At 34.5% G+C, this 18,598-nt stretch overlaps 1 protein-coding gene and 1 long non-coding RNA gene across 10 annotated transcripts in view; one reads left to right on the forward strand and one right to left on the reverse strand.

Moving 5' to 3' along the window:
* On the forward strand, positions 1-3,034 carry LOC119637576. The gene is made up of 2 exons (XR_005247282.1): positions 1-1,305; positions 2,191-3,034. It is a non-coding gene; the product is annotated as an uncharacterized LOC119637576 (long non-coding RNA).
* Positions 3,035-5,197: 2,163 nt separating this feature from the next.
* LOC119637603 overlaps positions 5,198-18,598 on the reverse strand; it is a 147,631-nt gene continuing 134,230 nt past the window's right edge. For 6 of the 9 annotated variants that reach the window (XM_038033767.1, XM_038033764.1, XM_038033770.1 and 3 more), the window contains 5 exons: positions 8,694-11,343; positions 8,489-8,631; positions 7,733-8,414; positions 7,376-7,526; positions 5,198-7,320 (listed from right to left, as the gene is read on the reverse strand). In XM_038033767.1, coding sequence (XP_037889695.1) covers positions 5,950-7,320; positions 7,376-7,526; positions 7,733-8,414; positions 8,489-8,631; positions 8,694-11,343 — 4,997 coding nt within the window. In that variant the 3' untranslated portion in view covers positions 5,198-5,949. The remainder of the gene's footprint in view (positions 7,321-7,375; positions 7,527-7,732; positions 8,415-8,488; positions 8,632-8,693; positions 11,344-18,598) is intronic. The other 3 variants (XR_005247290.1, XR_005247291.1, XM_038033769.1) reach the window with 3 other exon arrangements.

Raw genomic sequence — 18,598 nt, forward strand, 5'->3', positions numbered from 1 at the left:
GGTGTGCCTCCATGCTAGATATGTACATGTTTTTATCTGTGTTTACTTTTGCATGAATATTGTTCTTTTTATTTTCTTATTTTTGCTTTATTTTTCTTTAAATACTGTTTAATCATTATTGATAACACTTTATTTCTAAGAAGCAGTTAAATTCAGCTGTTAGTTTATATTAGTTGAATTTCACGTGTAAATAAAATAAAAACACGTGTTAAAAGAAAAAAATTCTCTTTCCACACGAACTGTTTTGTTTGGACACAATTTTCAATATGGAGTGTATTTTTTTTTCAATTTTTTGAATGAATTTTTTGAATGAATTTTTCTTCTAGAGGTCTCTGTGAATTTTTTCATTCTCACTTCTCAAAAGTATGCATTGTAGCTTTGCGCTATATTTGTCACAATTTAGTTAGATTATGTCGATCATATGCGTACGTGGTTGGAATTCCCAGAATTATGCGTAGAGCAAAGACGTAATGTATATTTTACGCATTTAGTTTGGTTTTTCAAAGTATAACTTATTTTCGTGTAACATATTTAATGAAGTAAAATGTCTAAGCACGAAGTAAATTCTTAAGCGAACTCTAACAAGAATTTTTTGATAATTATACTTTTTAGTTGCTTTTTTAAGTCTGGAAATAATCTACTATTTTTTCATTCAGCCATTAAATGTCAATTTGAAATAAGGAATATTAACCAATGCGTACATTTCTAGAAACAATGTATCCTAATTTTTCTTTAGGCTCGTTCATTGAAGATGAGAACAGGGACAATTGCGACACACAAGAAATGGTCACCATGAGACTAGGGCGAACGGCTTTGCGGGATGCTTCCGACCACTAGCGTTACCTCAAAACGAGTAAATAGATTGTTTCTAATATTTCCAAAGGGCATATGATATGTTGCTACATATAGATTTATGCAGAAGTTCCTAATTTCCAAAGCGGCTTTTCATTATGTCCTGGGGAAAATGATATGAGTGGAGATATTAGGAGCACATATATACTGCCTGCGTTACGGCTAGCCATGACTCTACAGTTGTCGGTTTCAGGAGGATAGCAATGGCTGACGTGTAACGACCATACCGTAAGTATAGCACAAAGCACGTTATTAACTGTTTTATCAGAGGTGTTACAAGAGTTGAAAACGAAACTGCGGTGTGAATGCAATGGATCATAAATAGGAATGCGAAGGTGTGCCACCGGAAATTCTAGGGAGTAATTGAAGATTTTGTAGCATTAACATGTGTGGAGGCACTCCGTTACATGGAAAGCCAATCGGCTGGGCATGATAGCAATGTTTTGCTGCTTGGTAAGCGATAAAAAGAAAATTAAGGGGCCAAAATTTTGGTTTGATTTGGTTTTTATTTGCACGATTGGTAAACTTTAAAAAAGCATGCTCTCGAGCTAACAATTTCAAATTTTTGCAGGAAAGGCCATTAGCATAAATTCCTCTAAGGAATGGCTTCGTTCGCAACAACCGTCCGATATAATTTCATCAAAAACTATTTTCTTAATACCTAATTTACGTTTATTTATATAATAGTCTGCCACATAGTTTCTTTTGGTATCGGCATATTTGCACACATCCCCGTGTTGCATGAACTTTTGGATAAACTTGCTAAAGTAGTATCCCTCTTGATCTAGCGCGGTAAACATTTTTCACAGCGTAATCTTCAAGGTATTTACATATATGTCATTCAAATACTCTATGTCCCTCCTTTGGTTGTTTTACTATGGACTTTAGATATCAGTTAACAATATTACTTTGACTACGACCCAATAGCTACGAAATTTATGTGAAATGGCCTCTCGTCTAGTTTTCAACTTTACACTTGTTTCTTTTGATAATTAACCATAGCAGGTTTATATTATATATGTATATAATACTCATTTGGCACATTTCGTTAATAATAATAATGGCAAGAAAGTTCAACGTTTTCATTATTTTATAATCGTCCAATCATAAAAACATTCAACGTATTTGAAACTTAAACTACTCACTTTTTATCCTTGTTTTTTGTGCGTAAACTATTATTATATTTAAATACAAGTAAATACTTCTGTTTTAGTTCAACCTCCTTGTTATTCCAATTAATAAATGTTTTAGATATTATCATCATACACTACTTTTGGAAGCGCACAAGTATTATTTGTTACAATACGAATTATTCGTTCTTCTCTTTGTTTATTTCAGCAACCACCTAGAGGATGTTGCATGCACTTATGCGCTTCACTTGAGATTATGTTATTTTTTTTCTTCTACACCGACTTATATTACTACCTCCTGTCATGCGCAAGTAACGTTATAATTATTTTGTTATTGTCACGCATTACAGCCCACTTCGTAATAAATCGTCATAAAGGTTGATATTTGAAATATTAATGACAGTAGTCGTGATTGTATCTCTCGTACATTTTTGAAATCATGTGATGAGTGCCATTCGTATGTGTTCCAAAATTTATTTATCCTAACATAAAAGATGAGTGAAGGTATTCCCTTTTTCTGTGATTTTTTATTATTATTATTATTATTATTATTATTATTATTATTATTATTACTATATCAGTTACAGAAACATGTTAAACATTGTTTTTGTCCTTTTTGTTAGATATTATTTGGATGATAAACAAAGAAAAAGCTTTTTTATGAATTATTATTTTTAATTTTATTATGGTGAAAATCTGAAAAGAAAAACAACACGATTTTATTTCTAATAAAAAAATGAACTTAAGCTTAGAACATTCTAATGAAACGAGCAAAAATGATTAGATAAATTGCTACGTAAACAAAAACTTAATACACTAAATTATGTAAATAATAGTATTAATAATTATTAATCTTACTTATATATACTTACATCGTATAAACAAGGTTAACTACAGTCGACATAAAATCAATATACTAAGAATAATGAAAACAAAAGAAATGAGAAACTCCTTAACTTTGCTTCGCCGCGAGCGCGTTCATTATTCAATATAAATACAAAAGTTTCTATGTTATTATCGTTACTTTATAATTAATGTTACTTTGTTACATGGAAAAATTAGTCATTAAAAGTTGTTTATAAGTATGAAAAATTTCAAAATTTTTTAAGCTATTCATTTTATTTATTTTTTCTTTTTATACACACACACACATATATATATATATATATATATATATATATATATATATATATATAGCTATATATATATATATATATATATATATATCTACATATATAAGTATATATAATATATATACATACTTATATATATACTTATTTATTGGATGCAGATGTGTATATTTTATATTTCTTTATAAACTAAATAACTGAAATTTTTATTTTTACAATTTATTATTTTTCATGTGCCTTCTCTTCTCGTGCTTTTCATTAATTTAGGCTTAAAACTTAAGACAAAAATATTAACTAAACTTTCTTACAATTTTTTTTTACAGTTTGTTTTTCATATACTTATACACTTTTTTCTTCTGATTAAATAAAGATACAAAATCGTATGCAAACTTTTCAAACTGAAACTGTATATTAATTATTATATGTGTGGCGTACACGGGTGTTTTTCTGTTTGCTGATCTGTTTGTTTCTTTGCGTGTGTGCATCTGCGTCCGTTTCTATTTATTGATGAGGATGTGTGTAAGAGTACGAACATTGCACTAATTATTTTGTTGCTGTTATTATATTCAACTTATATAACAATACATTTGTGAATATATTTATAGTTTTTACAGTATATTTATAACTATAGTGTTGCGCAAAATACTTAAAATCTTTATATTATTGAAAGTTTTATTATTTTTTTTAGTAACGGAAACTAATACGTTTATTATTTTATTGTGTATGTACGGATACATTAATTTTCTGACGTATTCACCTTCTTTTATCTTTTCATTCTTAAAATTTTTTTATATCTCTTTTAATATTTTTTATTTATTCTTTTTTTTTTTTTTTTGCTATTTGTATTTTAATTTTATTAGCTTTCCTTGATAGTTTATGAAAAGCTGTTATAATTTAATTTTCTTCTTATTTATTTTTACATGTTGTTATATATAGTGTGTTTATATAAATATATTTCAAGTCTTAGCGTTTGTTTTACTTAAATATTTCTTTGCTATAATAAAAAAAAATTTCTTTATATAGTATATTCAATATATTTTACACACTATGTGAAATGGTGAGAAAAATGTACCGTTTATTTATTCGTTTCCTTCTAGGTATTTAAAAGGAAAAGCTTGCAATACGCGAACAATTTTATTTTTAAGCAACCTAAGAAGTTGGATAAGTAAAATTATCTATGTATATATATATATGTATATATATATATATATATATATATATATATATAGATATGCATATATATATATAGATAATTTCTTGTTGTAAACAGCCAACAATTGATTTCTAAACATATATTTCACAATTTTTTTTATTAGTGGTTATGCTTACATAACACCTAACAAATCTTTTCTACTCGCTTTTTTTTAGTGTTTAGATCCATTCTCATATTGACGTAATAATCTCTAGCATTTCAGCAGTATGTTTTGGAATCGTTTGTGCTTGGAAAGAATATAGAAAAATCGGCATCGTACATATTTATACTTGTGGAAGAGAAGCGAATTTTAAACGATTCACCTAAAATTAAGTGTTATCAAAGAACATTCCAGTTTAGATTACGTAAAAAGCTGTAATATATAAAACGCGTTGAATTAGGAGGAACACTGTGTAGAACCATGCGGAACAAGAAGAAACTGTTCATCAAATAAATTTTTGCTCATTATGGTGGTTTTTCCGATCTTTTTAAGCCGTCAATAATTTATGATACTTATTGCAATTCAACGAAAATACAACTTTGTTGAGCATACTTACACGCATATATACATATATATATATATATATACATCTATGTGCATATGTGTATATGTACAAATGACAAGTGTACAAATATATACATTTATGTATATGTATATATATATATATATATATATATATATATATACATCTATGTGCATATGTGTATATGTACAAATGACAAGTGTACAAATATATACATTTATGTATATGTATATATATATATATATATACATATCTATGTGCATATATGCATATGTACAAATGAAAGTATATGTACGTATGTATAGCGTAAATTTTCCTTCTTTGTTATTATTATTAGCTCTTTTTCTTCTAACAAATATTTATGTGTAAATATATTTTTATGCATGTTTATATAATAAATTTTATAAAATTTAATTTTATGTATTTTCTTTTAGTTTAAATTATCGTAAGTGGTGTGCAATTTGCGGTAATTAATGTTTAATTAATGGTGGATAAAGAGTGCGCGAGAAAATGTGGCAAGCACAACGCAGATGGTTGAAAACATTTGTGACCATCCCGAAACGCATACGAACATACTTTTTTATTTTCTCTCTATATTTTCTTCTTTTACTTTATATTCTCATACGAAATGCTTGTAATGTGAATTTGTCATTTACTTTGTTTTTGCGAACATGTACTTAATTTACTTTTAACTTAAGCTTAAAAAAAAAGTTTTATTACTCAGTCCACACCTGTCATCCCCTTCTATAATCGGTATTAACAATCTCTTCGAGCTAAAAATAGGAATTGTTACTTTTGAGGTTGCTGCTGTTGGTTTTCACATTACCCTTACTATAATGCTGCTGCAATTGGATGCGCGGGTTTTCATTCCCGAGCTTGTATTTACAAGCGTTATAGTGTTGTTGAACGTGCAGTGAAGGCAATATTGATAGCTGTGGGTAATGATGATGTTTAAGATTCGGTATTTCCTCCGAAAGGGGCTGTTTATATTGAAAGTGGTAGGGGGTGATTGGGGAGTGTGCTTGTTGTTGCGCTTGATACCACTGCGTCTGCTGCTGTTGCTGCTGCTGCCCTGGTTGTTGACGACATCGAGTCGCTATCGCAGACGCATTCAGTCACAACTAATCTTCGTCACTTAAAGCTTCGTATTGAGCCGATAATAAAGGTTTGGGTTCAGTTGTCGTCGAAGAAGTTGTCATACTGGTTTGAAGATTGGCACCAGAACTAGACGCAGTATTCACAGTTGTATTGGCACCGCCATCCGATCCTCCCGCAAGTACGTGGTTTAATTGCTTTTGGGAGGATGATATTGAGGTAGGCGGCATTTGATGAGTTGTATTTAAATTTATTTGTTGCGGTGCTTGAAGACTAGCAACTGAACTTGGTACATTTAGAGCACTGTAAGGGTACGCGTATGTTGTTGCTGCAAAAGTTGTGACCGGAGACGGCTGATACGAACTCGTTATAGACGTTTGACTGTGTGCAGAATCATTACCTGATGAGGAGGACCGTCTACCATTGTCTCTTTCTTCGTACTGATTAGGGGTTTTGCGAGCCAATGGTTCGTGCTGTTCCTTATTCCGGTGGTCATTATGACGATCATCATTGGCACCTCCACTAGATGCTCTATGATCATCTTCAGTGCGCATTACTTCCACAATGCGATTTTGTACATATTTCATAGTGTCAAAAGCATGGTTTTGCACCACCGAGGAACCAGTTGGACCAACACCAGAAGTAGTTTGTACATTGCTGTTGGTGTCGTACGGTCCACCAGCCAAACGCATCGTTGAACTGCCATGTGAATTTGCTGTTGGCGGTCCGTGCTGCTGATAATGATAATCGTGGGCTGCTGCTGCCTGTTGAATCATAAAATCTTGCATATATTTCCTCGGACTTACAGCTTGAGGCATTCGAATAATATTTCGTTCATCGCCGGGTGTATTTGATCGCCCTCCCATGCTTGAAGGGTTTGCTGCACTGTTGGAACTCGATGTTGGTTGAGAATTTGTACTTCCTTTAGCAGCTGCTTCAACTTCTTTCTGCACACGCCTGTTAAATTTCCAACGATCTGGTGTTACAATGTTCTGAGGATCTTGCATGTAGGGTATAAAATTTGATGGTAGAGGTCCCCTTAAATGCACTGGATTAGGTCCATAGTCATTCGATATTATTGTATCCGTCAATTCACCAAAAGTTATGTTTTTGGTACGCATTTGGGGTGGTTGCTGAGAAGATGAAGCTACTTGAGAGTTTGTGGACAATGAGCTTCCACTACTACTGCGTCCTCCACGAGAACTTGGAGAGGGTGAGGGCTCATGCTGATTTCCAGTCGGTGTTGACGAGGAGCCCACGGCACGATCGTTATCCAAGTCTATGTTAATAATATTAGGAGACGAAGATTTACCATTATTTTCGGCAGCTGCTAAACTGGCAAGTGTAGCGTTCGATGCATGCTGGCGTGACGGACCAATATCACGTGAATTATACTGCTAAAAATGTATACATCATAATGTAAAATCATAAATTACTTGGAATTAAACTTACGAATGATGATCGTGTTAAATCTCTACTTATGCTTATCGCCCCCGGTTCGGAGCTGCCTTGACTAATTTGATGTTTGATAATGGCATCAATTAAAGTCTGGGCGGACAATGTGCCCTCTGAGGGTGGTTGGCCAGGATGGGTTCTATGATATCTGCGCATGTAAAGGTACATACACAAGTACAGTCACGAAGTTAAATATAGATTACGTTTATTGACCAGTGGACGATTAATGACGATGGCAAAAAGTAATACAGATTTGGTAAAAACGAGAATGAAAAAAAAGTAGGAAGGAGAAAAACTTTTTATGTCTCATCGAATGGTTATGATACATTATTACATGTTATAAACGATACTTACAGATCTCTTTCTCTATCGGAAATAGACCGTGGAGGTCCAGCTTCACTTGGTGGTCCCCGAATATAATGCTGACTTCCAGTAGCAGCCGATGTCGTTGCATTGCCAGCATAGATACGTTCCATTCGCCGCCCATCACGTTCACGATCTTCCGCAGCTAGTTCCTGTTCACGTCTTTCACGATTTCTCTCACGTTGTTCTCTCTCTCGTTCTCGCTGTTCCCGTTCTCGGTCTAAACGCTCAACGTGCATTCTTTCAATACGCTCTCGTTCCTGGCGTTTTTGTTGCAAATCTCGATCTCTTTCTAAGGCTGCGTTATGCATGCGTTGATCACGTTTCGCTTGTTCTAAACGTCGTTGCATGTCTACTGCATTCGCCGCATGATGTTGTCGATACTGCTGCTGTTGTGCAGCAACTACAGCTTGCTGCTGTTGAGCAACAACAGCTGCGGCAGCCGCATGTTGTTGATGATGGTGTTGCAATTGCAGAGCAGCCATATGGTCACGATTCATTTGGTATCGAATGGCGTCATGATGAGATGGCAGCGGTTGTTGTTGCGTAGACGCAGAAGGTGACGGCGCGGTCGCTGAAGTGGATGATAATTTTTCGTCTTTTGGCGAAGGCACTGGTAGCTGAGGTTGCTGTACCGCCACATCAACGAATGAACTGAAAGCGTCATGTCCAGCTAAATAAGCAAAATGTTATTCGAATTTTATTTTCATATTTTGTGATCTTTTTTGTGTTTTTTACCGAACTCACCTGGAGGATAATTGTGGGGCATTACAACGTGCATGCGACTTTGTGGTGGTGCTGCAGGCGATGGAGGTTTCGAGCCCCCCGTGTTGTGCCGTTGAATAACGCCTTGACGTGGGGGTGGTGGCGTACGATGAGGGCTAGGAGTGCTTAAAAATTTACGTAAAAATATGATTGTAAGTTTTACGGAGTCAATTTTAATAAGTGTTACCTATTTGCATGGTCCGCTGGTGAAGCCCTACTTGAATACTCTGTTCGACCTCTTTCTTTATCGTAGTAAACTAAACCAGACCCACTATTTCTAGAAGAAGGAGATTCTTTGCCGGAATTACCAACACTTGCTGAGCTGGCGCTACCACTGCGCGGAATACTACGCTGTTGTTGGCCTTGCATTTGCTGGGATGTTATATAATCATGCATAACAATTTGTCGGGTGCTAAGCACTGGAGATGGCTGTTCTACGGTGTAAGGAGGTCTGGAATACGGACCCACTGCGTAAGCATTTTGTTGAGATGCTTGGGGAGGGGGTTGTTGCTGCTGTTGAGCAGGGCTCTGACGCTGGCTAGATTTGAAACTATATTCGTAGGCCCTTTTATTGTCCATGTGATGAGTAGGGAGGTGTATAGGTGTTCCCTGGGTTATTGAACCCACCTTGTTACTTTCAGCACCAATAGAGTTAGAGGAAGGTGGAGTTTGACGCAATAAGTTGTCAAATTTAGGGCTAAGAGTAGCACCTGTCTGCGCAGGGTGCACAATTATTTGCTGAGTGGCGTTATTAACTGGAGTTCCGTGTGTTATGGAACCTTTTGGCCCAACCAATAGCTGTTGCTGTGGCTGTGAGGGCGAAGGTGCTTGGCTGTGCGATGGTGGAGGCGGCGGGTGTATTATTTGTGGACTTAACTTAGAAGGAATTTTGTTCGCCCCACTAATATTCTTACCGTGTTGCGCAGTCAGCTGCAAATGTGATGTCTGTCCTTGTGGGGATTGAGTTTGAGTTGACTGGCCTCTATTTCCATTGTTAGTAGCGGAACCACCGGATGTTTGTGTTATAGACATAGGAACAGGTACTTGCGACACATAAAGAGAACCCGGGGGTGGTACCTTACCCACTCCAACACTAGTGGAGTGTGTATGATAGAGAAAAGTATGATTGGGTGGGGCGCCAATTAGCTGAGTAGACTCTGAGCCGCGATAAATGGCAGCTACATTATTAACATGTTTTCCAGACCCGTTTGATGCCATTTGTTGATGCCGTGACGTTACTGGCTCAACGGCCGAACAAGAGAGACTAACTGATGATCCAGAAGAAGAGGTATGGGGGGAATTTCCATCGCGTGATGGTTTTTTTATCGACAAATCCAAGGTCTGTGGTTCCGGCTCATTGTTACGTGAAAGTTGAGTGCTGGCATAAATAATTGTTTCAGGTGGTGGCACATGTGGCGGAGTCGGGGTTTTTCCACTTTTTATCATTGGAGTAATCGTTGCTTTAATGTCATGCTGCTGGTGATGCATTATATTATGCGATGTTGGCTGTAAATGCTGACTTGGTACGTACGAGTTCACTACAGAGAGAGTAGCCAAGTTTTCAAGTTGTCCACCCGACACTGAAACGTTTGTTCTTAGGGTTGGCGTTTGCTGCTGGGGTTGTCGAATGTTAATATTCTGCATGGAATTGTTGGTAGTAACAGTACTGCTTAACAAAGGTTGACCGTGGGCTTGTTGCTGTGGCTTAATGGAACCATCATTTCGATATTCCCGAACTATTGTCACATCATTGTTGCTATTGGAATTGTTGCTGCTGCTACTGCTGATTGCATCACTATTACTTCTACCTGACTCTGCTGAGAGTTGCAAGGGTTTAGTTACACTAATCGTTGTCGATTGTGATGGCATTTTCGATGGAGGTGGACCTTTTTGCTTGAGCGACCGTTCGATGACTGTATACAAAAAGTCTTGCAAGTCTCCCGAAGTTACATCGTGACGTTGACTTTGAATCGGAGTGGACATTGGTCCATTTGTTGAGACAGGCGGTGGTCCCAAACCACTGCCAGCATTTACTACAGCAGCATTAGTGTTGCTGCTGTTTAGTATTACTTTAGGGCTGTGCCGATTGGCAGGGGAGTTCTCATTTTCTTCGTCAGCTGTTTCTGTAGCTGATGAGTCATATTCTTCCGACGTTTTTTGCTTTTTAGGCGCATGTCCAAGGGGCGGTAACAAACGTTCATCAGACTTTGTTATTGCAACATTGGATGTGCTGTTGCCTGTAGGTGTTGCAATCGTATCCGGCAGAGAAGGCGTGCCACTTACTAAACTCACAACCGGTGTTACTGAAACCATTTGTGACGGTTTTGGTACGGTATCTTTTATGAGGGTATTATGACGTTGACGATTTTTTGGGCTTTCAACAGATGCAGTATCACTTCCGCTTGCATCGCGTTCATCGCAGGAAGAAGTACTTACATCCGATTCATCGCCGTCAGTATGTCGTTCTTCATCAGTTAGATTGATGTGGGGATCTAATTTACGACGAATACGCATTAAGCAGGCCGAACAGCATCGTGTCGCTTGCAGAGGAATCTGGAATTCCTTTATGATGGGATCTCGTACCTCCGCTCCTAGGTCATAAAGTCGCGCTGGGATATTACGCAACCGCTTAGCTCGGTCTTTTGGATTGGGGCATGTGGGTAGAGGACAATTGGGGCAGCGGGCTCGCACTGATTTGCATTGACACGTATTGCATACACGCGCCCCAGTTGGTATAGTTTCATCCAAAATATCATACTGTTGACCGCGACCCCTTTTAAGTGGTCTAGTGCGAAGGCAGTTGTCAGCTTTACAAATAAAACATGTTGCCAGTTTGTCTAGAAATATTAAAAAATAAAAATATTTCTATACATAATCGCATTGATAAATTAAAGCACACCGCATAACATAAGGCTTATTAAACTTGGACTATGAAAAGCCTTAAAAATTCTAAGACATGGTTACTCAAATTGAGCACATGGTCGCCTTATTACACATTTTCTTCATTCAACGTTTTTTTGCAACTTTACGGAAGGTAATTGTGAAACGGTTGGGGAAAATTTCAAAAACATTTACGTTTAACTATACTGTAGTAATTATTAAATTACTCGCACATTTTCATACAGACTCTTTCAGGCAGGTTTCTGGAAACTCATGCAGACGACGGCCTTCATATCGTCATCGCGCTCGTCACATAGAAATAAGAAAGTACGGAACAATGTACTCACGAAAATCTTTTGTTACTGCAGCTGAATATGAATACCCACTTTGTTATTTTTCCATTTTTATCCCAAGTGCTGCAGGATTGCAAGGCGTGTCTTGCATGTGGTTGACGCTTTTTATTATTTTAATGAATAATCGCCAAGGATTTTTCGATTAAAAAAAAAATTAAGAAACGCTGCAAGTTGCAATCGCGTCGGGAAGAAAATTAAGAAGCTACGATCATTTTGCACAGCCGCCGTCTCCCAAAAAATTATTCATCACGAATAAATAGAATTATATATTGACATAAATATTTCCGTAATTTCAGCAAATACATTACCTAACGTAAGTTACTTAAATGAGTAATTACCGATTCTTTTTGAATGAAATATGTTCTCATATCAATTGCATAACGCAAATTTCATAATTGATCAATATATTTTCATTTAAATAAAATCGATGAACGATTTGAAAATTTATTTGATTATAAATTAAAGCTAACCAATTGATGAATTAGCCAATTACCTGAACAAGATTGGCTTCTAGGTAAACATAACTTTCTTTACTTCCCTGAAATATATATTCGCTCGAAATTAATTACATTTGCTTTATGGTCACAATGGTATGGCTTAAATAAAAATTTGACCTGTGTTTATATGTAGTTGAATTTTTCTTCTGTCACTCGCTTGTTTACTTATTCATTGTTATTTCAATTTCTTGCAATTATCACATATTTTCTTGCTTGTCTGTTTAACTTTGTCTCTAAGTACACGTAGTTTAGCGTAAATTTCTTCTGTATGCATTTGCATATCATTAAAATAATATAAAGCCCCATTCAGCAAACTTTATAGTAAAGAAATAATATTTAACTGTGGTCGAAATTCTGTGCACACATATTCATTTTAAACACATCAACAAAAAATGTTCAGTGTAATACTCTTAAATCTTTACCGGAGAAATTGCACAGAAGGGCATGCTTGGCGCGATTCATGTTCTAAAAACGTTGAAAAATAAATACATACCGATCTTTTGATGGTAACTACAAAAAGAGAATCTTTTTGAATTCATATTTTACGTTATATGGTTTAATGCAATAAATAGATCTATTAAGTATATTGCGTGAGAAAATGCTTTAAGAATAATATACCTTTATTTCTTTTTCAAAAACACACTAAATCTATTACAAGCGATTGAAAATACTCAGTAGATTTTCAAAACCAAGCTTAGTTAATGTTCACAAAATATAATTCACTAAAATTTTTGCCATTAGAACTATAGTTCAAATAATAACAACTTCTACAGTTAAGGAATTTTTCGCAATAGAACAATACTGATATGCAAGAAACCAAAATGATTTACATTTCCGCTGGTAATAATCGAGACGCAAAACATTGCTAAAATAGACAGATGAAAAATGGTAAAGGCGTTCACATTTTACATTTTTATATAAATTTGTCTAATATCCTAATACACTATTTAGCATGAATTGTCTGTCTGGAATGAATTTTCCAATGTCGTAAGCAAAAATTAATTGAGTTTTGACAAAATATCGTTCAAGAATACAATTGCCAAATAATGTAAAATTTTCCGTATATTAATTTGTCATCTAATACCACTAAACTAAAATGAATTAATTAATTTACAACATCAGACGGTACATACGAAAATGATGAAGAGTTTTAACACTAGAACTACTAACGTTTTGCGTATGCCTATTTCCAAATGGGCAAATTCCACCCATAATCTTGGTCAAATTAACATTGGGTAATAGACATGCCTTGGTCGATTAAAAAGTCAGGTTTATGCTATGCTATCCTGCCGAACAACTATAGCAATGGGTATGTGGAAATCCGTGAATAATCAAAAATTCATACCTACATTAAATGGAGTAACTAAATTTTATCAATAAACAATATTTTTTTATCATTTTTATAGCAAATATCAGACGTAGGGAGTTACCTTCTTCGTTCTCAGAAGGCAGTTCCACAGACCTTATAAAATGATCAGTTTCAAATTCTGAATCGATCTAAGTATGCCTGTAAGCCTTTCTCTCCGTCTATCTGACGTAAATATTCGCCTAGAAGACATTGCCTTCAAATTTTGGGAAATTACGAAGGCAGGTTGGTATTAAAAATAGGTTAAATCGGTCCACATACACGCCTACAGTTGAAATCGCTTGTATTTTTGATAGGTAGAAAATCGAAGTTTTTTGTTTATTACTCAAAACTATAGCGGCAAAAGTTTCTACGTATATTCTGTTGTATAGTACCGGTAGCAAAATGAAAAAAAAAACCGTATAATATTAAACAATATAGAAATTTAAAACTTTTCGTTTTTTTAAGCTAAAGGTGTTGGATATTAAAGATTTGGCCATAATTGAATATAATCTTTATATTTACTTTTATTGTTTTTACGATTAATTGTTTACCTTGATATAAACCTGTTGTCATCCCAACTTGTTTTCATGTGTAATTCCGTCCCATATCTTACTAACGCTAGTATTCAATTTCACTCCAGTTTATGATTGGTAGAATAATGCAGATAGGTGGTAACGATTGTAACTTATTATGATTTGTTGTGTTTGCCGCGTTTTATATAGAACTAGTATAAAGAATTGGAGAAGAACGCTCAGAACTTATACAGAACTAGTATTTTTAACTAACTTAGATTCTTTTTAACAATGAACAAATGCAGAAAATGTTGGTGAAATTAAAAAGAAGAAAATGGATCGTAATGATGCTAGCTTTTAAAAATGACTGGAAAGTATCACAATAATGTAAGTAAATTATACAAATTAGATGTCCAAGGTAAAAGTTTGTTTGATTGGGCGATGCAAAGATGTCGAATTTATGATAGGTAGGCTAGGAGTCAATTTTGACTAGCATTTGTATTGGTCGGTGATCACACCAGTTATAATGACAATAATACTAATTGGCTCTCTCATTATAAATCGGCGGTGTAACAATACAAGCCATTCGAAGTGAATATATAGTAAGCCCAAACTTGTTCTTCTGAAAATCACTAAACGTCTTAAAATTGCCTGCACAGTTATTTGTATCTGTTACACACGATGCTGTTATTACGTAGACTAAAATATATTGTAGTGCTTTCAAATCTACACTTTTTTGAGGTACTCATGATTGAGTGGTTAGAGACTAGTAAATAAAACTAAGTAAAATGTTTTTATTTTATTTTAAAAAGAACAGTTAGTTGTTTTTACCTCTAACACATTATTAGTTTAATTTTCCCATTTTTTTTAAATAACTTTTCAACAAAAGTGTTCTGTGAAATCATTTGATGTTGAAATTTTACTTCGTATTACTGCATAATTATTATTAGTGGTGCTTTTGTCGTATTCTATATAGAGCTCGCAGTACAAATTAAGTTCTATATAGAATTGATTTAATTCAGTGTAGTTATGTAAATGTTGCCAGCTTTATGCTACTATGCCAATCGTAAAAAAGAAACATGTGCTATTTCACCTTTATGTTATGTATTTAAGAAAAGTTCAGAATACCTAAATGAAAGGTAAATGTTCCATTTTCGTTTCAATTTTCAGATATATTTTTAAAAAAAAATTCTTAATTAATATATAAAATAAAAAATTCTCAGAGTGAATCTGCTCGGTAAAATGAAATAATCTGCAAAATCTTTTCTCAAGTAACAAAAACACATTCTCTATTACTACTGTTACACGCGTTTCAGAATGTACAACGTTGAAATGTCGTTGCGCTATAGTCAAATTTCCAACCTTTTTGGAAAGTTTGCCCCATTTTGTTTTTTTAATTTTATATCCACCCAATTTTGTTTTATCACATATTTTACAAAAGTAAAACCAAGGGAAAATGCCAATTCTGGGCAATGATAGTATAAACATTTTTTTTTTTTTAAATTATATGTATGCTTAATGCATCCCCTTTAAACAACCTAAAAAAAAAAAGCATAAGCAAGTAATTTCAATAAATGCGAACAATGAATTTTATTATTTTCCAAGACGGCGCCATTAAATAGAGTGAGAAGTTTTATAGTGATTGATCCTTTTACATATAAATAATGACGCCAAGTATATATTGATGTATAGAAATATTCAAGTATTCTTTTGTTAGAAGGCAAAGATGTAATGATAGTTAGTTACGTAGCTTACTATCTCTCACAAATTTAAAATTTTTGCTTTATTTCTTTGTATACATAAAATAATTTTTTTTAGATTTTATTCTCCTTTTACAGGTGCTTTGTTTTATAAAGGCACCTCTGAACATTCAATTCTAAGTCAAATTTGTTAGAAACGATATCTATTTTGCTATCGACTCATTTGGCAGATATAAGAAAGGATATTTCACATTGTTGTGATATTTTTGTACGACCATAATAAAAAAAAAAAAAGTTAATGAAAAATAATGGGTGACGATGTAGTGCTCTGTGTCACCCAAACAGTGAAAGCGATGGTTACATTTTTTTACTTTATTTTATTATTATTATTATTATTATTAATTTAGCCAGAGAAATAAATTGTAAGACTTAAGTCTTAAAACACTACCATCTAAGGCTATCGGATTTAGTAAAAACTCTACCGCACTTGAAATTCGAACACACGACCACCAAATGGCTAATCACATTATAATCGTAATCTTATCCAAGAGTACATGTATATTTATATTACTAGAGAAATTAAAAATTTAAATTATACCTCAATGTAAAAAAAGCATGCATGTGTTATGCACTTGTGATAAAGCCAATTATAATTAAAAATTGGAGTAATTCGCAGCTGTAGGTGTATATCGTACCCGCAAGGGCGGATGTAAGGTGGAGACAATAATTGCAAATACGTACTTCCTTATATACATGTATTTGTATAGCATTAAAATGTAATTCATCAATAAAACAAATAATAATAACTGAGTGTAATTAGCAGATTGGATAGCACTCAAACGGGCAAATGAAATTATATTAAATGCTGTGTTAAAGTAACGAAATTACTGAGTAGGCGCACATTATGCCGGCAGATTCGATTTTATTAATTTGATGCGCGATAAGCACATGAACGGAGGTTTTGGGATACATTGGGAGTCGAATCAGTTCTTCTTAGCATTTCCGTGGCTTAATAAGTCGTTCAAATTATATTGTTTTTAATTATCACGTTTCTCTTAAACTTATACTGCACTACTTGGAAATAAATATTTGACAGAAAAGAACGGAAGAGAAGCTTTTTCTGTTGCTAAAGTAAAATTCGACCCAAATCTTTTGATAAACAGACCTGTGACACTCTCTCATAATGATTTTTAAATGTTATCTGTAAATATTTATTGACGCTTTAGATTAATGTTTGTGCTCGTTTTTGTGCTTTTGTAAGCGTAAAACGCCCATATATAAAGTTGATGCGTGGCTGATAACAAAGGCTACATAAGATCAGCCCCAGTTTTCCATTTCACTTTTTTCCAAAAGCAGAACGCCCCCCAAGACGGAGGGCTAGAGAGGCACGGCCAAACCGAGTCAGAAGCTTGTTTTGTTTTGCTAAAACATATATAAGCATTCTGTGAATGTTACAAACAGAGGGGCTATTATATGTTTATCCTTCGGTGACGAATGATAATAAAGTAACATAATAATTTTAAGGATTTTTCTGAAGCAAAGTTAGGACAAATATGAATGGCGAACAATTAATGAGCTTTTGAGTTTCAAAGAAAAGACATTTTATAAATATGGCTGCTTTAAAGTCTTAGTCGTCGATTTGTAGAGCAGTGACAATGGTTAAAGGTGAAATGATATTAAATTAAAAAAAAGATAATGGAAGTGCCGCGATTTACTCGTATTGTTTAACACACGTATTTCAATAAGGAAAAATGTTTTACGGCGTGAACGTTCAATAATCGGACGTAAATATAATCAAATATTAAAGAAAAGTGGTCAGAATTGGTACCCCAGAAGCCAAAAATAAGAAAAACTTCTAATATTCAAACTTCAAAAGTGAATTCAACAACAAGTAGCCTTTTCCGCTAATGATTTCAGTAACCCTATCGGTCAACTGGAACCATCAAAACCAACAAACAAACTCTTGATCAACATTGCTCACGGTCCTTTATTTGCCAATTTGTATGTAAAACAAAACTATCATTCAGGCCATCAAATATTTAGTATAATCTTTTTTATTTTGCATTACGGATCGTTCATCAACCACTGAACGTGTTAAAATATTAAAAATTTACTACAAATACACTGATTCTGTAAGTAGGTACGTTTCGTGGATTAGGAGCAGACTACCTCCTACGTAATCGTTCATCTGAGCGGAAAACTGTGAAATTTAAAGATTTTTAATAGACTTGTTAAGGCTCCCACCTCATCCAAGCGCACATTTGTCTGAAATATTGGAGGTGTACGTCAACTTGGCAAAGAAGTTCCAAATTTATTCATCACACGGCGCAAGCAGCATATGTATCTACTTAGCAGCACGTTATGACGAATTTTGCGTTTGCATCTCCATCCTTACAAAATTCAGCTTACACAGGAATTGAAGCTGGCTGACTATGTAGCGCGTAAAAGATACGCTTATTTGGTGCTCGCACAACAGCGTTTAGATGACGATTTCTCGCATCGAGTTTTCTCTAGTTATGAGTTTTTTTATCGCTTCGTGGACATGTCAAAAACCGTTTCACAGTGTTAGGGCTTCTGTGGGGTTACAAAAAGAACCGAGTTTATGCGAACAGTCCTCGAACTTTTGACGCTTTGAAAACGAACGTCCGTTAACTTATGGACGAGCTTCGCTCGTTTAGACAAGTCGTCGCAAGTGACCTCAAAGGGATCCATAACCTGTCCTGTGGACGTCGTTTGAATGATGTTTTGCAAATGTTACACGTACCATTTTGCTTACACGTTGCTTTTCAAACCATTAATAAT

The sequence above is a fragment of the Glossina fuscipes genome, unplaced genomic scaffold (genome assembly GCF_014805625.2).
Source record: "Glossina fuscipes isolate IAEA_lab_2018 unplaced genomic scaffold, Yale_Gfus_2 60, whole genome shotgun sequence".
NCBI lineage: Eukaryota > Metazoa > Arthropoda > Insecta > Diptera > Glossinidae > Glossina > Glossina fuscipes.